Genomic DNA, 21,186 nt, shown 5'->3' with positions numbered 1-21,186 from the left:
AATGAGGTTATTCTTAAATACTTCTTTTAGGTATCTAAAATCAGTCATCAAACCATATCACTTTCCTCCACTTACTCCCAAAATATGAAATGTGCTCTATGGATGGAGGAATAATTTCTTTGACTTTTTAATCCAATTATTTCTTTGGATCATCTATTCCGAAGTTCTTGGAATTTCTAAGAAAAAATGTACATTTTCCAATCACACATTTGCATTCATAAAACAACAATTTATCATGGAGTTTATTTCACTTTTCTTTCCTAGTGGATGGTTCCTTGGAGACAGTTTAAACAATGGCTATGGAGGACTTTCTTTTTCCAAGAATTCACATTTAAGTGTTCCACAACACAAGTGACTTACAACACATGCTACCACAATTCCATCCAAGAACACAGGGAGCTCTGGGAGTCGAGCAGCAGCTGACACCAGTTGGAAGGCGCTGCTTCCAGGCATCTCCCCTCCCCCAGCCTGACCAGGCCAAGCATGAAGTCATGCATGTCCTCTCCTCTGTGCTGCCTTTTGGAACTGGGGGACATTTATTTGGTTTTAGGAGAGGAAATGGGAGATGGGCCAGCCAGTCCCATCAGGCATTTGAGAGCTGAAACCGTTCCCAATGACTCGCCAGATGTAAAGAAGGCAAAGAAGAAGCAGAAGTAATAACGAACTCACGCTGCTTAAGCCTTTTACTCTCGGATCTCCTTCCGCTGCCTCCACCACAGATTCAGTTCACTAGGGCCTCGGCCTAGAAAACTTTTTAATGAGAACCAGATGCTGCTTCTGCCACCTCTAATGAACTTTCTCAGACTCTGTGGCTCCGCTGATTGGTTCCTGTCTAGGCCACCATAGCCAGTCACGATACTAGGAGAGACTTGGAGTCCCACCCAGGACTTGGAATGCCAGCAGGGAATCTTTGGTCGGTTGTTCTGAGCACCGGATTTTAAGTTAGCTAAGTTGGAGGGACGCGCTCTGCTACAGAAGCAATTCTATGAACATAATATGAAGAGAGAAAGGAATACAGGTCACCAGTGGCAGCTGCTGCTACTGCTGTTTCATTTACAATGGCTACTACCTTCAGCTTCAGCCCTCCACCTACAGGACCTCTTTCCATACGGCGAAGCCTGGGGGGACCAATTCCTGCAGGAAGGGGATGATGAGACCTCAGCCTTGGTGAAGCTGAAGAAGCCCCTGCGGTTCTATGAAGCTCAGTTCAGTAGCCTCTATGTAAGTTCATTCAACCTCCTTTCACAATAGTTGGAGATTTTTTTCGAAACTTAACCCTCCTTTTGCCTCTGCCAAGAGGTAGAGAAGGAAGGGAAGGAGGAAGGGAGGAAGTAGAAAGGAAGGGAGAGAAAGAAAAGGGGAGGGAGGTGGGAAAGGGAGGCGATGGTGGAGAGGGAAGGGAGAGAAGGAAGATGAAAGGAGAAGGATACTGATTGCTCCACAAAGCACTTCCCTCCTTGGTTTTGGATATTGTTAGTTTTTTTTTTCCAGGTATATATTTATTTAACCCAAATCCCCTCCATTCCTAAAAGGAAAGCAAGATTTTCATTTAGACCCGCTTCAATCAGAAAAAAAGGGGGGAAATCCAAACATTAGGAACTTAGGTAGACATGTCCTGCTCAAAGATGGAAATTATTTTTCAGACTTGGGAGGAATTTTATTCAAAAGGATGTACATTCTAGGACATACATATAAGGTAATGGCACAAACGAATCCCAGGGCCATTTAGGACAGAAAGCATTACTTTCTTGACCCAAGAAAATTGTGCTAAGGGGTTATCATAAATGATATCTTCTAAAACTGGAATTAAGGATTATAGACAGAGAGGGTCATGTTTTTCAGCCCATGGTGGGGTGGGGTACATAATATTGGGTTTGGTACAAAAGGAGCCACTGAAATCAGGAAGAAAATATTACTGGGGTGGCAATGAGCAGAAGTAAGGATATATAGTTTTGAAATACCATAAATCTTTTTAAATTGTTATAATGAATGGCATGAAGCCTATAGAATGCTTTTTGGTTTTCTTCCAGGTGGGCACTAATGGCATCATCTCAACTCAACAATTTCCTAGAGAGATACAATATGTAGATAATTACTTTCCTACAGAATTCCCTGCCATTGCCCCCTTCTTATCTGACCTTGATACTAGCAATGGGAGGGGAAAGATCTCTTACAGAGAAGATGACTCTATAGAGGTATTGAGACAGGCTGCTCAATATATTCAGACTGGGTTTCCCAAGACTGCTGCAAACTACACACCAACCCATGCTTTTCTTGCTACGTGGAAGGAAGTAAGAGCCTATGAAAAAGTGATACAAAATGTGTTGCCATCAAGACTGGTAAGTGATGCAGCTGTGAGCTTTCCATAGAAGAAACACCATTAGGGCTATGTAGAGTCACTGGGTGAGGACTTGAATTCTAAGACTTTAAAAACAGGAAATGAGAACAGGAGTTCTTATTAGAGCAGGATTACATAAATGTTTACTAAAGAAGAAATGTTTTATTTAATTAGAACCTCTTTTGTTTTAAAATGGACTCTACCAATCTCTGGACTTGTATGTAAAGCAAAAATACTTCTTCATGGGTTCTTTATGTGATTTCCCAGAGTGATTCTCTGAAGGAAGCATTTCTGAGAGGATGAGATTTACTCTGCAAATGGGGAAGTTTCACAACATAGTAGTCATGCTTGCTTGTTTGTTTTACCTCTAACTTGGGAGTAACACTGACTAAATTCTTAACCTCAAGTATAATCATAAGAATATGAAAGATTATAATGGTTCATAGACGTATAGATCTAGAGTTGGAAAGAAACCAAGGAATCTTAATGTAATGCCCTCATTTTACAGATATTCTGAGGCGCAAGAGGTTAAGTGATTTGTCCAATCACTTGGGCAGTAAGCAACAGGGGCAGAATTTGAATCCAAGGCCTCTAAATCTAGAGCCAGTTCTCTTTCCATTGTATTTTATGGACATAGGAGCTCCTCACTGTAGGAGGAAGGTAATTCCAGTTTGCTATCCTAAGTAGGTAGTTGAGACTTCAAAGTCATAGTCTTGAGGGCTTAAAATTTTTGAATTAATGTAATCTTTTAAAAATCTTTATAATATTTCATAATTTCTGGAAGATGGCAAGTAAACTTTCCCATTATCAGAAAACAATTCAGAAGGCATTCATGATTTTAAGGAAATCTACCAATCAACTACAAAACATTTACAGACATTCATAAGTACATTATAAGAGTCAAGATGGTATAGGACTGCCTTTAGATTTTTTCTTATAACCCTTACTTTCTGTCTTAGAATCAATAGGGTTAAATGACTTGACCAGGGTCACACAGCTAGGAAGTGTTTGAAGTCAAATTGGACCCTGGGACCTCTCATCTTTAGGCCTGGCTCTCAGACCACTGAGCAACCTAACTGCTCCCTGCCTATAGATTTAAAAGGACTTCAGTTGAAATCCTGATCCTGCCACATACTGACTGTATGACAATAAGCTATTCATTTAACCTATTGTTATCCTGAGCCACTCTTCAAAACTATGTTAAAAGTAAGTTGCTAGTCTACATTGATAGAGGGAATTTTCATACCAGGAAAACCTCCAAAGGATTAAATTGCAGGCATAACATAGTATGTTTTGTCACCTGATCACCATTTTCCCCCTCTATTTGAAGAGTTAGGTATTGTTTCTTGTAAGATTTTAAAATGAAACAAAATATCTGAGACCTTTAATAGCAGTACAATGGTACATTGATACAGGAACAGTCATGAGCAATTTGGGATATAAGCAATCATGATTGGGATTGTTTGCTTTAAGTCATGAGTGGATATTTGAAATCACAAACTTCTGCCACCCTCTACTAGAAAGCAGGAGCATATGGAGGTGTTTTTTTTTTTTTAATCTGCTACAAAGTGTTTATTATGTGCCAAAAATATATACCACAGCTTACTCCACACATCTGCAGGAGAGTGCATACACTACAATAAGGCAGAGACTTCACACACAAATTCACAAAAACCCACACGGAGCAGCTGGGATATGCAATAAGCTCAGCAGGAGGAGGAAGAGGAAAAAGGAGGGTCATGACACAATGATTCTTTGGCACAGAGCTTCCCGTAAAGGGATAAATTCTATTTTCTACTTTAAAAAAAGGTCAAGTTTTCAAATCCCAGTAGCATCAGCCTTGTTGCTTCATACATTTTTTTTTAAACAAAAAACTGGAAGGGATTAATTGCATTTCCATTATTTTAAATGGGGAAATTCAATTTAAGCACGAGCAAATGGAGTTATGAGCTTGGCTATGAAATGAATTAAACTCGTGTGTTAAGGTACCACTGTAGTTGTAAAAATTATGTTATTGCCAATGTATGTGAGGTGAAACAGGCATTTAACTCTATTATAAAGAGTACACCTCTACTGTTGTCATTTTATATAGTAAAAGGTATGATAATGAATCTCCAGAAGAAACTTGCAAAGTCATATTCATGTCCACAATAGTAAAATCTTAGAGAATGCATCAAATATCAGAGATTTAGAGAAGGCAAAGTGGGAATGTTTAGATTTGCAGAACTGGAATGACCTAGTGATGATGAATTGGCATCAGGAAACTTGAGTTGTGCCTTTTTTTGACTAGCCTATATACATCTTAAACTCAACATGCCCCAAACTGATCTCATTTCCACCTCAAAATCCTGGACTCTTCCTAAATTTTGCATTAATACCACCAGGCTTAAAACATGGGTTTTATCCTCAATCAGTCTCTCTCATTGGTACTTCCTGCCCATAATCCAATCTTTTACTAAAGCCCGCTGATTCTACATTTCATTTCTCTGACCCTGCCATCACCCTGGTGGATCTCCTCCCCTCATTCCTAGACTACTGCAATTCCATGCACATTGGTTTTCCTGTCTCAAGGCTCTCCTCACTCCCATCACTCAGTTATCACTCAGTTATCAAAGTGCTTTTCATAAAGCTGAGGTCTGACTCTGTCAGACCTCATCCCATTCAGTCAATTTTGGTAGCTTTCAAAATTAACATATATCTATGTATAGCTTTTAAAGCTCTTCTTAATATGACCCATTCCTACTTTTTCAGTCTTTTTGTATTGCTCTCCATATGCTCTACAATACAGTGTCATTGACTTCCTTGTACAGGAATTTTAATTCCTATTTCATGCATTCTCTTTTTAAAAATCTCTCTCTATATGTGTGTGTGTATATATATATATGTATATATATATATATATATAATTAAAAAATATAATTATATATAAAAATATTTCACTTAGGAAGAATCACTTCAACCTCTCATCCCAACTTTTCAACTGCTACCAATTGTGAATGAAAGAAAAACAAATCCTATGAAAAATATATATCGAAAAGAAACCATATTTCTGCATTGGTCTTACTTTCCCCTCCCCCACTACATATACACAAACACACTCACTTATACTCATTCTGTACCGTGAATCTGTTGTCTAGCAGGACTTCAGTTCTCTCTCAGGAGATAATACTTTCCTCTGGAAACATGATTAGTCATTACATTGATCAGAGTTCTTTGAAAGTAAATTGTCTTTACCTTATCATGTTAAAAAATTGTCCCCTGGTTGTGTTCACTTTTACATGCATCAGTTCTTATAAGTCTTCCTGATTTTTCTAAAACTCTACTCTTCATCATTTCTTATAGCAAAGTAATATTAAATTAAATTTATATCACTTAGCTTGTTCAGCTATTATCAATTTATGGGCATTATTTTTTATTTACCACCTAAAAACTCTATAAATGTATTTCAATATCATCTCCTAGTATATGAATGTAGGTAGTTTATCATCATTCAATTCCTTACAATTATTTCTTTAGGGCTTAATATTTTAATTTCTCTTAATTCCTGTATTTGAATTTAAAGTTTCTTTGAAACACTTATATTTTTATCAGGAAAGCCTTCTATTTCTTTAAAAATTATTTTTCCCTCCTGGAGGTTTATACTCAGTTTTGATGCATAAGTTATTCATGTCTAACAGCCTTTTGCCTTCAGATATACTGTATTTAAAGCAATCTACTTTGCCTCAGTTCATGTAATTTCCCTCAGGTTTTTAAAAAAACCTCTTGCTCATAATTTCACAGTAATTTTATTTTATACTCATATACCACAAGAAATGCTATAAATCTTATTTTAAAACAAAAGTTCTTTTATTTTTTCTTTGATTTCTTTGGGGTACAGTCCTAGTAATGGTTCAAAGGACATGTAATTTTGTAACCCTTTGGGAACAGTTTCATAATGTCCTTCTGAATAGTCAGATCAGTTCACAACTCCACTAACAGTGCATTAGTGTCCCTAAACATTTGTCTTCTCCCACATTTGTCATTTTCCTTTTATGTCATAATAGTCAATCTGATATGTGTGAGATAGTACCTCAAAGTTAATTGGTATATGACTTTCTCCTTCTAAGAACTGCCTGTTCATAACAGTTATCAATGAGTGATATGTATCATTATAAATTTTCTTAGTTCTTTATATAATTGAGATATGAAGCATTTAGCAGACTTTCTGTAAAAAAAAAGTCCCTTTGATTTTCAAGATTTCCACCTTAGTGTTTAATTAGAAAATTTAAAATTATTTTTCTAATTTTTAAAAATTTAACGTCCAAATCATTGATGTAATTTTTTTAGAGGTATAAATTTCACCTTAAGTACTATTTTGTCTTGTATCACATAAAATGTAGTATGTTGTCTTATTTTTATTATTGTTTGTATGACTTTTTTCCCACCCATTCTTTAGTTTTGGATGATTAATTTCCACTTAATTTTTAGTCTACATTTCCACAACATTTTATTGAATGTAATTTTTATTGCATTTTGATCTGAAAAGGCAATTCACACGTCTACTTTCCTGCAATTGTTTGTGAGGTTTTTATGCCCTAATACATAGTCAGTTTTTGTGAAGGTGCCATATATAGTGAAGAAAAAATATATACTTTTTTGTATTACTTTTCAGTTTTTTCCAAAGGTCTATCATTTCTAACTTTTGCAAAGTTTTATTCATCTCCTTAATTTTTTCTTATTTTTATCTAGTTCTGAGAAGGAAAAATTGAGGTTCCCCATTAATACAGTTTTATTATTTCCTCATAACTCATTTAACTTTTTCTTTAAGAATTTAGACGCCATGCTATCTGGTGCATATATGTTTAGTATTGATATTACTTTATCGTCTATGATATCTTTTCACAAAATGTAGCTTCCCTGATTATCTCTTTTTATGAGATAACTTTTTGATTTGGTTTCATCTGAGATCATGATTGCAACCCCTGATTTTTTTAAAACTTATTTAAAGCATATTAGAAGGATAGGAAACAGCTAGGTGGCTCAGTCAGTAAAGTTCTGGGCCTGTAATCAGGAAAACCTCAGTTAAAATCTGGCCTCAGAAACTTCTTTGGCTTAATTCAGTGGAGAAAAATATGGCAAAGCACTGTAATATTTTTGCCAGTATGATCCATGCAATCATGAAAAGTTGAATGGGTCCTAGTTTCAAATCTAGCCTCAGACACTTCCCATCTGTGTGACCTGGGCAAGTCACTTGATCACTCTTCTGCCTTGGAACCAATACACAGTATTGATTGCAAGATGGAAGGTGAGGGTTTAAAAAAAAGTTGAATATGACCACATGACTAAACAACAAGGAAGCATAATATATTCTGCTTCAGCCTCTCATTTTAATTCTCTGTGTGTTTGTTTCAAGGGTTTCTTATAAGCAATGTATTGTTGGGTTCTGGGGTCTAATTCGTTATCCTATCCACTTCTGGTTTATGAATGAGTTAATCCTGTTCACATTCATAGTTCATATAATTCATATAATTCATAACTATATTTTCCTCAATCCTACTTTTTCCTGTTTATACTTTCCTCTTGGTCTTTATCCTGTTCCTCCTCAAGGATGTTTTGCTTTTTTTTGTTTGTTTGTTTGTTTAAATCCTTACCTTACTGTGTTTTAGTTTCAAGGCAGAAGAGCAGTAAGGGCTAGGCAATGGAAATTAAGTAACTTGCTCAAGGTAATACAACTGATTTGAACACAGGACTTCCCATTTCCATGCCTAGCAGTCTATCCACTGAACTACCTAGCTGCTCCTATCTCTTTAGCTTCTATTCTTTGCCTCACTTAATTGGTCCTTTCTTCAATCAGTCCAACTCTGTTCATTTTATCCTTGTCTCTTACTTACTTGTTGAGTAAGGTCAAGTTGTATACCCAACTGAATGGGTTATGTTTTCCCCATTTTGAGACTGTTCCAATGAGAATGAGATTTAGGCATGGTCTGCCACCACCTCCCATTACTCCCTCCACTGTAAGAGCTCTCTCCCATTCTTTATATCTCTTTCCCTTTTTGCAGTGTATCCTTCTTTTTTGTCCCTTATTTTTGTTTAGATCATCCCAGTACAGTCAATTCACACATGTGACTTCTGTCTATATAGAAACTTGTGTAAGAGGGAGAAAAGGGGTTTTATATAAATGGTTGGACTGGATTATTTAAGAATAGGGTTGCCAGGAAGTTTTACAAAATTCCAAGGAGATTTATTTAACAATTTATTTACAAAATATAGAAAGAGTGAAAGTAAGAAATGAGAGAGAGGATAGGGTAAGGTATCTAGCCAAAGCACTAAGTATTTTGCTCCAACCCCTGGCTCAACTAAGGCAGGGCTTAGCTGGAGAAGGTTCAACCTTGAGCTGAGGACCTGGGGGTGCAGGGAACCTCTCTCAAGAGGATAGGTTTCACCTGAGGCAAGTCTCTTCAGAAAATCCAGGAAAGGAGTCAGTTCTTTTCACTCACCACATGTCAGTCCAAAGGGAGAGATTTAAGAACAGTCTCACCAAGTACAGAGCCAAGTACAGCAGATTCTTCACCAGCCTCCAACTCAAACTCAGAACTCTGAAGAATGAGAGCAGTCAGAAGTCCCAAGCATGAAGAACTCAAGAACTCTCAGAAAAAGTAATTGTCACAGGAAGTTGTAATTCCCTTTTAAAGACACTTTCTTTTGCATTACTTCCTGTACATACCTCCACTTTTACATCTACCAATTACAGTTGAAGCTTTGCTTACTTAGGACTGCCCAGGGGGTAGTCAGTTTGATTCTGATTCGTCACCGACTATTGCACACGTGGGTCACAGACCTCCCCCACTCAAAGATTAAGTGGGATGTTTATGCTTTTTGGTGATTAAATCTAAAAAAATGAGCAAGGGAGTTAATTTAATCTTAACACCTTCTAACTACCCTAATAATGAGAGTGTTTTAGGAACTACAAATACCATCTTCCCGTATAGGAACCTTTTTGGGTCCTTCTGATTTGTGTTTCCTATTTACCATTCATGATTCTCTCGAATATTTTATGTAAAAATCATATTTTCTGTTCAACTCTGATCTTCTCAGGAATTCTTTCCCCCCTGAATTGTTATACTCAGTTTTGTTGGCTAGATGATTCAATTTTAACTCTTTTGTTCTCTGTAATATAATTTTCCAAGGTCTTTACTTCATTAATGTTTGTTATTCAGTACTGTTCAACTCTTCATGAGTGTTGGGGCTTTCTTGGCAAAGAGAATGGAATGGTTTGCCATTTTGTTCCCTAGTTTATTTTACATAAGAGGAAACTGTGGCAAAGAGAGTTAAGTGACTTGACCAGGGTCACACAGTTAATATCTGAGGATAGCTTTGAATTCAGGATGAGGAGTATTCCTGATTCCAGACCTACTATCCTTTAATGTGGAAATTATACAATATTGTGTGATTGTTACTGTTTCTCTATGATATTTGAATTGTTTCTTTCTGGCTGTTTGAAATGTTTTCCTTTTCTTAGGAGTGCTAGAATCTGACTAAAATATTCCTGGGAGTTTTCACTTTGGGATCTCTTTTAGGCAATGATTTGTGGATTCTTTTGATTGAATCTAAGATATCAGGATAGTTTTCATTCATAGTTTCTTGAAATATTGTATCTAGACTTTTTCTTTTATCATGGCTTTCAGATAGTCCAAAAATTCTTAAATTATCTATCTTGGATCTATTTTGCAGGTCAGTGGTATCAAAGAGATAGTTCAAATTTTCTACTATTTTTCATTCTTTTTATTTTATTTCATTATTTCTTGATGTTTCATGGAAAACTCCCACTTGACCAATTCTAATTTTTAAGAAATCATTTTCTTCAGTGAAATTTTATACCTATTTTTCCACTTGGTTAAATCTGCTTTTTAAGAAATTGCTTGCTTCATTGGATTCTTGTTCTTCATCTATCATTTAGTCATTCTATTTTTTTAGTTTTTAGGTTTTTTTCAGTATTTTTGTGACACTTTTCATAATTTTCTTGCATCACTCAGTTCTTTTCCCAATTTTTCCTCTGCCTTTCTTATTTGGTTTTAAAAATCCTTTTTGAGCTTTTTGAGAAATTTTCATTTGATTTGTGTCCAATTCACATTTTAATTTAAGACTTTGTGGCTGTTTTGACTTAATTGTCTTCTTTAGAATTTGTGTCTTGATCTTCCCTGTCACCACAGTAGATTTTTATGGTTAAATTCTTTTTTGTAGTTGTTTGCTCAATTCCCCAACCTATTTCTTTTAGCTTTGTCTTAAAATTGGGCTCTACTCCCTTAGTAGAGAGGGCAATGGCCCAGGTTTTCAGTTTTTCATTCTGCTGTTTTCAGAGCTAGGACTGAGGCTCCCTTATAGCTACAAGACCCTGGAATGGTGAGAATGTTCAGGGAAATAAAGGCCCTGATCAGAGTTCCAGGGCAGCAAAGAGTGCTTGTGACCTCAAAGGAATAAGCACCCAAATTGCTATTCTGTACACCCCTGCTTTATGCTTAAGTGGGGGGTGGCCTGCTTCTGGTGATTAAATCTAAAAGTAGGCTGGGGAGAGTTAATCCTGTCTTCACATAAGGCAGAAAGGAGCACTAGCTCCTGAAGCCACAAGTACTAGTGTTTATACATAGTACTTAGAGGTTTACAAAGCTTTTCACAAGAATTTTGGGAGAAAGACAGTGAAAGTAATACTTATCTCCATTTTTCAGATGAGGCAACTTAAACTAAGATGTTGTAACTTGCCCATCACAGTACAACTAAGAAACTTTAGAGACAGGTGTAAGCTCCTGACGCTAAATCCAGTGCTCAGTTAATTAAACCAGTTAATTAAGCTCACATCCTTAAGGCCATTATTTGCACTATATAGAAGATGTTTTTGTTCACTTGAGGGTTTTAAATTGAGGGATAACATGAATAAGGTTATAGGTGAAAAGATGTGTATTACTGTATGACCTTTGTTTTGTAAAACAAATAGGAAGTGAAAGAATATGTAAAGGGGACGTTAATGAGGAAAAGATAATGAACTTGAACAGGGATACATTTATGGGGTTGGAGAAAAAAAAGGAGGGAAATGAACTGAGGAAATAATAGAAGATGTAAGCTGCTGTCACTGAAACTATGAAGGAAAATCAAATTGTTGTCGTCTAATGTGTAGTAAATTATTTGATGACTAGTTGAGATGACAATATGAAGGAAATATAGTTGATTTTCTGGGGTTCCCTAAGTACACCATTATATCCTATGCAAAAAGTGATGGTTTTGATTCCTATGTTTTTTCCATCAATTTTTTTTCTTGTTTTATTTCTGGTATGACACAATAAAAATAGTGATAGATTTGTTATTAAGGTATCTAGTTTATCTCTATTATTGATAAAACTTGATTTAGTTTTAGTTAGATCCTACTTATCATTTTAAGATTCTATTTATTCTTATGATTTCTAGTGTTTTTAATAGTAATGGATGTTGCATTATGTCAAAAACCTCTTTCTGAATCTATTGATATAATCATATGATGTTTGTTGCTTTGTTATTGATATAGTCAATTATGTTGATGGTTTTCCTAATCATCCCTGCATTCCATGGTATTTGTGAGAAATTGATATAATTTCCTTACTTTTGTTTTATAACTGGCATATAATTTTTATCTCTATTTTACTCTTATTTAGGTATCAAAACCATATTTATACTGTAAGGATAATTTAGCGTTGTGACCTAAACTATGTTAATTATTTGGTCACCATGGACATCCCAAATATAAAAGAAATATAACCAAGTCAGCTGGAAAATTTATGGTGATTTAATTGCTATAGTGGAAAGAAATTAAGAAGAAGGAAGAAGGAAAAAGGTGTAGGATTTTCTCCCACCTGGCTAGTGCCAGGAGAAAGACCAGAGGCTTCTAGGAAGATAAGTTTTTTTGAAGAGTAAGGAGGAAAAGAATCAGCCTGAACTCCAAAGGGATCAGCTAAGATGCCTGAACCTGAATCAGCTCAAGGGCAAACTCACCACCAAACCCAGCCACCACGCCAAGATGTCAGAATGCTTAGCACATTGCCAGCCAGAGTCGCCTCTCTGGGGAAAGAGGGAGAGAGAGCAAGTGACGTGCCTTATATAAATGGTTTTATGTCACTTTCCCGCATCTCATCTGTACCAATAATAGCTTAACTTGACTTAGGACAGCCAAGGGGTCTGTCTGCTTTTTCTGCACATGTCTGTTGAAGGTCATTTCCCCAGATAATTAAATCAATGAGTATGGTGCAGGCATCCTGACCTTGTTAAACTGAGAAGGTTGGAGAAATGTATAATTCCTAAGACTTGATTCTGTTAAACCAAGTGTCTCCATTGTTACTAATCAGGAAATAGCTAAATCAGATCTTCTAAAGTATGGCCTGAGTAGGGTGGAGTAGTTTTAAAATTCACAACCCCCCTGAGGCCCCAGGAAGACTAGTCTCTCCGATGGGTCTTATAAACATACCAGCTATGAAATTGCAATAGTTAGGGAGGAATAGAAAAGAGAGAAAGCAAAAGCAATGCTTTGCTAGGTGCATTGACAAAAAGCCAAATTAGGGGCAGTCCCCTTTGGCATAAAAGTGTACATGTTCAATCAAACTTCAGTTCAATCAACCACACCCAAAGTTCACATTGGATCTTCTTGATGTAGTGTTGGTTTTCTGGCTTCTTTCTGCAACAGCTCATTCTCAGGATTTAGGAGTTAGCAAGCTTCTTCTTTGAAGATCTTTCTCGAACAAAAAATTTCAAAATCTTGGATTTTTATTAAAATACAATCCCCCCTGAAGTGGGTGTTAAAAAACATCCAGTTCAGCTCAGGATGCATTGTTGAATTATGGGGGTGTATGAGTCAATTCTTAAGAGAATTGAAAAACAACAAAAACAAAACAAACAAAAAGAAATATATAAAAGGAAAAAAATGTATGAAAGTTAAACTTTTGGGAGAAAGAAAGAAAAAAAATTCAAAATAAGAATCAAAATACCAAAATCTATGTATGTAAAATGTTGAATAAGCAAGAATAAATTCATAATAGGCATTTGTACAGGTCCAATTTAAAGTGATTTTCATACCACAAGTCTGTAGGACAGAATATTTCACTTACCCATTTGCAGCCAAGACTACAGGAAGTTGCCATACTATAAGAAGGAAAGGGACTAGGATTCTATTTTGATAGGGAAGTGTCATTCCCTGGTCTGTTTTTGTAATGAAGATTGTTTCCCAATTGGTTGCTTCCCTTCTAATTTTGGATGCATTAGTTTTGTTTGTACAGAAACTTTTTAATTTGATGTAATCAAAATTATTGATTTTACATTTTGTGATTTTTTTCTAGCTCTTGCTTGGTTTTAAAGTATTTCCTTTCCCAAAGATCTGACAAGTATACTATTCTGTGTTCGCCTAATTTGTTTGTAGCTTTCTTCTTATAGTCTTTCTTCTTTATATTCAGGTCATTCACCCATTCTGAGTTTATCTTGGTATAGGGTGTGAGATGTTGATCCAAACCTAATCTCTCTCATATTATCTACTAATTTTCCCAGCAGTTTTTTATCAAAAAGTGGGTTTTGGTCCCCAAAACTGGGATATTTGGGCTTATCATAGACTGTCCTACTGAAGTCATTAACCCCACGTCTATTCCACTGATCCTCCTTTCTGTCTCTTAGTCAGTACCAAATTGTTTTGATAACCACTGCTTTATAGTATAGTTTGAGATCGGGGACTTTCATGATTTCCATGGATATCCTTGATCTTTTGTTCTTCCAAATGAACTTTGTTATGTTTTTTTCTAATTCTGTAATGAAGTTTTTTGGTAGTTCAATGGGTATGGCACTAAATAAGTAAATTAATTTGGGTAGGATTGTCATTTTTATTATCTTAGCTCATCCCACCCATGAGTAATCAATGTTTTTCCAATTGTTTAGATCTAGTTTTAGCTGTGTGGAAAGTGTTTTGTAGTTGTGTTCATATAGTTCCTGTGTTTGTCTTGGCAGATACATTCCTAAGTATTTTATATTGTCTAAGGTGATTTTAAATGGAATTTCTCTCTCTATTTCTTGCTGCTGAGATGTGTTGGAAATATATAGAAATGCTGATGACTTATGCGGGTTTATTTTGTATCCTGCAACTTTGCTAAAGTCGTTGATTATTTCGAGTAACTTTTTGGTTGATTTTCTAGGATTCCTTAAGTAAACCATCATATCGTCTGCAAAGAGTGATAGCTTAGTCTCGTCATTGCCAATTTTAATACCTTCAATTTCTTTTTCTTCTCTAATTGCTACTGCTAATATTTCTAGTACAAAATTAAATAATAGAGGTGATAATGGACATCCTTGTTTTACTCCTGATCTTATTGGAAAGGCTTCTAGTTTATCCCCATTACAGATGATGTTTGCTGATGGTTTCAGATATATACTGTTTATTATTTTTAGGAAAGGCCCTTCTACTCCTATACTTCCTAGTGTTTTCAATAGGAATGGGTGTTGTACTTTATCGAAGTCTTTTTCTGCATCTATTGAGATAATCATGTGATTTTTGTCAGTTTGCTTGTTAATATGGTCAATTATGTGGATGGTTTTCCTAATATTGAACCATCCTTGCATTCTTGGTATGAATCCTACCTAGTCATAGCGAATAACCCTCGTGATTACTTAGGATTTTTGTATCTGTATTCATTAGGGAGATTGGTCTACAGTTTTCTTTCTCTGTTTTTGACCTGCCTGGCTTTGGGATCAGTACCATGTTTGTGTCATAAAATGAATTTGGTAGAACTCCTTCTTGGCTTATTCTGTCAAATAGTTTGTATAATATTGGAATTAATTGTTTTTTGAATGTTTGATAGAATTCATTTGTGAATCCATCTGGACCTGGGTTTTTTTTTCTTTTTTCTTTTTTTCTTAGGGAGCTCTTTGATGGCTTATTCAATTTCTTTTTCTGATATGGGATTGTTTAGGTAATTTCTTTCTTTATCTGTTAGTCTAGGCAATTTATATTTTTGTAAGTATTCATCCATATGACCTAGATTGCCATATTTGTTGCCATATAATTGGGCATAGTAGTTTTTAATGATTGCCTTAATTTCCTCTTCATTAGAGGTGAGGTCTCCCTTTTCATCTTGGATACTGTCAATTTGGTTTATTTCTTTCCTTTTTTTAATTAGACTGACTAGTACTTTGTCTATTTTATTTGTTTTTTCAAAGTACCAGCTTCTAGTCTTATTTATTAAATCAATAGTTCTTTAACTTTCAATTTTATTGATTTCTCCTTTGATTTTTAGGATCTCTGATTTTGTATTCATCTGAGGATTTTTAATTTGTTCACTTTCTAGTTTTTTAATTTGCATGCCCAATTCATTGACCTCTGCCCTTCTTAATTTGTTAATATATGAACTAAGGATATAAATTTCCCCCTGAGTACTGCTTTGGCTGCATCCCATAGGTTTTGAAAGGGTGTCTCATCATTGTCATTTTCTTCAATGAAGTTATTGATTGTTTCTATGATTTGTTCTTTAACAGATTTTGGAGAATTGTATTGTTTAATTTCCAATTAATTTTTTATTTACCTCTCCATGTACCATTATTAATTATTATTTTCATTGCATTATGATCTGAGAAGTTTGCATTTATTATTTCTGCTCTTTTGTACTTGTTTGCAATGTTTTTATGCCCTAATATATGGTCAATTTTTGTGAATGTACCATGTGCTGCTGAAAAGAAGGTATATTCCTTTTTGTCCCTTTTTATTTTTCTTCACATGTCTACTAACTCTAATTTTTCTAAGATGTCATTCACTTCTCTTACCTCTTTTCTTATTTATTTTTTGGTTTTATTTATCTAGCTCGGATAGAGGAAAGTTCAGTTCTCCCACTAGTATAGTGTTTCTATTTCATCCTTGATTTCCTCTAGTTTCTCCTTTAGAAATTTGGATGGTATGCCATTTGGTGCATACATGTTGAGTACAGATATTTCCTCATTGTCTATACTGCTTTTTATCAGGATGTAATTACCTTCCCTATCTCTTTTAACTACATTTATTTTTACTTTGACTTTGTTAGATATCATGATTGTGACTCTTGCCTTCTTTTTATCAGTTGATGTCCAGTAGATTTGGCTCCACTGTCTTTCATTCACCCTATGTGTATCTATCTTCCTCATGTGTGTTTCTTGTAAACAGCATATGGTAGGGTTTTGGATTCTAATCCACTCTGCTATTCACTTGCATTTTATGGGCGAGTTCATTCCATTCACATTCAGAGTTATGATTACTAGCTATTTATTTCCCAGCATTTTGATTTCTACTCCTGGTCCTGCCTTCTTCTTTCACTATTTCCTCCAATGTTTGTTTATAATCAGTCCTCATAGTTCCCACCCTAATTTTACTTCCCTTTCTACCACCTTCCTTTTTTATTCCTCCCCTTATTTTCCCTGTTGTCTTTTTAAAATTTCCCCCCTCCCTCCTTTGTACTTCTTCCCTCCCCACCACTCTGTTTGTACCCTTCTACTCTCCTATTGGGTGCAAATCTATTCTCTGCCCCAATGGATTGGATTGTTCTTCCCTCTTTGGGTCAGTTTCAAAGCATGTGAGACTTGAGTATTTCCTATCTCCAACCTATTTACCCTTCCATTTTATTGCTGTTCTACCCCCTTCCACCATGGCTGTACACACTTTAGAGGCTATAGTTGTTATACCAGGGGCTATCTATACTCCCTTAACAGAGTCCATGATGTCCCGGGGTGCCAAAGTGACTATTTTAATGAATAGATTGGCAAATTTGGTGATAGAAACTTCTAGGGAGCAGGGATTTTCCTTCAGATGACACCCATACTCCATTAATCTGTTTTGCTTTGAATTTTTGCATCCATTTTTTCACTTCCTTTTCGTTTTAGGAAAGTGATAAATTTAAGTCATCAGTGGTTGTCAATGTTAAAATTAATTCAGACCCTTGTATGGCTGCTAGCTTTGCAGCAGTATCTGCTCAAACATTTCCTCTAGACACAGGCTCAGTGCCACCTGTATGGGCAGAGCAATCAACTTCATCTAAGGCTTCAGGCAGCTGGAGAGCAGAAAGAACTTCATTAATAATTTCTGCATTAGCTATGGATTTTCCAGCTGAGGTTAAAAATCCTCTCTGGAGCTGTAGCATCCCGACTGAGTGAAAAATGCCGAAAGCATATCTAGAATATGTATAAATTGTTGCCCTTTGATCCTTGGCAATTATACAGGCATGTTTCAGAGCTATGAGTTCTGCCCCTCGAATGCTAATATTAGAGGGTAGTGAAGCTGACCACTCAGTGGCAAATTCTGTGACTACGGCAGCTCCAGTGTAGCATCCCTCATAAAAGAGAAACCATCAGTAAATAAGACCAGATCTGGATTGTGTAAGGGAGTGTCCAAGAGATTATTTCAAAGCTTTTCTGCCATGGACACTATTAGTGTTTCCACAACTGTGTAATGGTTCTCCTGAAGTTGGCAAATCTGGAAGCAAGGTGGCAGGGTTAAGGGTTGTGCAGTTTCAAGGTAATGTTTTAACTATTTAACAAGGTTATTTCATACCTTGTAATTCACTGATCCGAGACTTACTATGTTCTGTGCCTTAGCAACAATGCTTCTACCTCATGTGGGCACATAATTGTTAATGGACATCCCAATACTAGATCAACAGTTTTTGTCACTAGTAAGGCTGTAGCAGCTACTCCTCTAAGACATGGTGATGCTCCTGATGCTACTGGGTCCAGTTGGACCAAATAATAAGCAATTGGGTGCTGAGAAGGCCCCAAAGTCTGAGTTAAAACACCTGAAGCTACCTCTCTTTGCTCATGTACATACAAAGTAAATTGCTTGTTGTTATCTGGGATGCCTAGAGTTGGGGCAGACAGGATAGCCTGTTTTAGATCTGATAGAACTGAGAGGTTTTATGGCTCTAATTTGTTTCAGGGACCAAATCCCTTGTTAGTGATATAAGGGGTTTAGTAATTTCCCCATAGCAAGGAATCCATTGTCTACAAAACCCTGTTGCTCCTAAAATTGCTCTCAACTGTCTCTTAGTGGTAGGACCACTTAAATTTTGAATATTTGCAATTCATTTGGGAGAAGTAAAGTGGGCACCCTCAGTCAGGATGAACCCCAAATATTCTACTTTAAAGAGACACCACTGAACCTTATCCTTCGAGATCTTATGCTCTCTTTTTTGCAATTCCAAAAGAAGGTGTTTACTATCTTCCTGACAGGCTTCTGTATCTGTTGAAGCCAAGAGTAGATCATCTACATATTTGATTAATTTGCTGTTTTTAAATCTTATATTATCTTTATCTTGGCTCAAAATTTGTGCGAATATACTTGGGCTTTCTACGAAACCCTGTGGCAGCCGACTCCAGGAGTTCTTGCAGCCCTTCCAGATGAAAGTAAAGCTATGCCTGGAGTTCTCGTGTATGGGTATAGACAAGAAGGCTGCCCACAAGTCCACTACTGTAAAGTGTGTAGCTGTGCTAGGAATAGAGGAAATAATAGTATTGATGTTGGACTCTACGGAGTGTCTCTTTATAATGTAATTGTTCACAGCCCTCAAATCCTATACGAATCTATAGAAGTACTTGCCATCGGGCCACCTTTTTGGTTTTTTAATGGGCAGGATGGGTGGGTTTTATTCGGATTTACAAGGGATTATTATTCCCTGTTCAATTAATGAGTTTATTACTGGGGTAATATCCTGTATTGCCTCTTTTGAGAGGGGATACTGAGGAATGGAAGGAAGTGGACTAGATTTAGTTTTTATCTGCACAGGAACAGCAGATTTAAGTAAGCCTACATCGGAAGAAGATGTGACCCAAAGAGACTCTGGTATATCTTCAGGTATTACAGAGGTGGGATGCTCTTTCCCCTCCTGACTCTCTGAGAGAACTAAAGGAAGTAAATTTCAAGATTCCTCTGGTATTTTCAATGATAAGGAACCATCTGGGGAGCAAGTTATTGTGGCTCTGAGTTTGCATAGAAGATCCCTCCCCAGCAAATTTAAAGAGGAGTCAGGCATCAAAAGGAAGGAATGTTGTATCTGTAGGGGTCCTACAGACACCATTCTAGGGGAAAGTTTTTTAACCCTTTGGGGTATTCCTGACACTCCCATTACATTCCCTGAGCCAACAGAATAACAATGTAAATCAGGTGTACTCTTTAATACAGACCTGGAGGCTCTAGTATCTAAAAGACAATCATAATAGGTTTTACCCACCTTTAAGGTAACGTGGGGTTTATTAGTATGGGGGGGTAGTAGATAGGGATAATGGGTAGTAGGACATTAGGGTCTGGAAAAACAAAGTTTGTATCCTCTGATTCCTGTGCCCCAGCCCCCCCAACACCTTCATTGTATTTGGGTAGTTCCTTGGGCACCCCCCAAAGGGGCATTACCACCTCGAGTATTTTTTGGACGAGCACCACTTAAGTTATATTGTTGTGGAGCTATTCAGTTTGAATTATCATTTTCCAAATATCTATTCCTCTAGTTATCATTCCTAAAGTTGTGGTTTCCATTATCATTATTATAGTTATTTCTATAATTATCACTTCTGTAGTTGTTATTAAACTGCAGATTCCTTCTGAGTGTCTTGAGTAAAGCTCTACACTCTCCCATTCTGTGGACCTTCTTCTCACAGAATTGGCAGGTAATGGATCGATAATTAGATTCCTGGAGAGGGGCAAGTGCCATTGGTTGAGCATCATGCCCTCTTTCCAGTTTGGTAATCTTATCTCTTAAATATGTCAATTGTTTCTCCATTTTTCCCATGAGATCTTTATTTTCTTCCTCCTTTTCTTTGTTTCCCTTTGAAACATATAGAGCTGTTTCCCACAATTCTTCAAGGTCCATCTCTGGCCATCTTGGGCAATGTATTCTAAAATAATCTCTAATCACTTTGCTAGAGTTATTAACAAAGAGCCTTCTAACTTGTCTTATGCAATGTTTTTAGATAGGTCAAAATCCAAGTATCTACCCCCAAACTTGATTATTCTGTCCATAAATCTGGAGGGTGTCTCTTCCTCATTTTGCTTAATTTTCAAATTCTGTCCACTTATCTGGACTGTCTGTACACTCCCTCGTCGCTGTTAAGATAGCCACTCTACAACAGTATAGTTGTGAAAGATCCTCAGAGTCATTATAGTCCCATTTGGGATCCTGAGATGGCCAATGTGCTGCATTGTGCCCCCAGGTGAACAATTATTTTATTTTTCTCACGTTCAGTTAAAAAAGCCTGTAGCAAGTTTTCAATGTCCTTTTAAGACAGATTATACTGAAAAAATGTCTGTCATCTTTTTTGTTACTAGAAATAAGCTAGAGAACTAATGTAAAATTACCCAGCCATTCTGGAAATTAATTTGGAACTGTACAAATTAAAATGAACATACAATAATTTCAAATATTATATTTTATACAATTTGTTAATAATTACTAGAAATAATGGAATAAAAAGGTAACAAAATAAAACCATGTGCCCATGGCTAATTTACCTACTCAAACAACCCACTCCACCAATTTCCAGAGCCTAGCAAAAAGAGCTAACCACTGAAGGCACCCTATTTCTCCCCTATTTATTTCAGCATGTAATTACAGGAAGTCAGTGGGCTTCTGGGAAAGTAGTTCAAAGGCACAAGATTTCCAGTTACACAGAACTGTGCCCTAAATTTCTTAAAATGATCATACCATTTGACACAGTTATTCTACCTCTAGGATACTAGTGCATAAAAAAATATAAAAGAGGAAAAGCATCAATATACACAAAAAATGTTTCTGGTTGATGGCCTTTCTGGTTTTGTGTTATCCAAACTTGGGAATGAGAGGGTTTCCTTCTTATGGAATATGGATAAGCTG

General features: G+C 36.3%; 1 protein-coding gene across 9 annotated transcripts in view; it reads left to right on the top strand.

The window, feature by feature from the left end:
- Positions 1-887: 887 nt before the first annotated feature.
- NID2 (nidogen 2) overlaps positions 888-21,186 on the top strand; it is a 157,371-nt gene continuing 137,072 nt past the window's right edge. For all 9 annotated transcript variants that reach the window (XM_056811050.1, XM_056811055.1, XM_056811052.1 and 6 more), the window contains exons 1-2: positions 888-1,221; positions 2,031-2,339. In XM_056811050.1, the coding sequence (XP_056667028.1) occupies positions 997-1,221; positions 2,031-2,339 (534 nt within the window). In that variant the 5' untranslated portion in view covers positions 888-996. The remainder of the gene's footprint in view (positions 1,222-2,030; positions 2,340-21,186) is intronic.

Source organism: Monodelphis domestica, chromosome 1 (assembly GCF_027887165.1).
Source record: "Monodelphis domestica isolate mMonDom1 chromosome 1, mMonDom1.pri, whole genome shotgun sequence".
NCBI lineage: Eukaryota > Metazoa > Chordata > Mammalia > Didelphimorphia > Didelphidae > Monodelphis > Monodelphis domestica.
The sequence above is the reverse complement of the archived record's forward strand: the minus strand, read 5'-3'. Positions and strand labels throughout refer to the sequence as shown.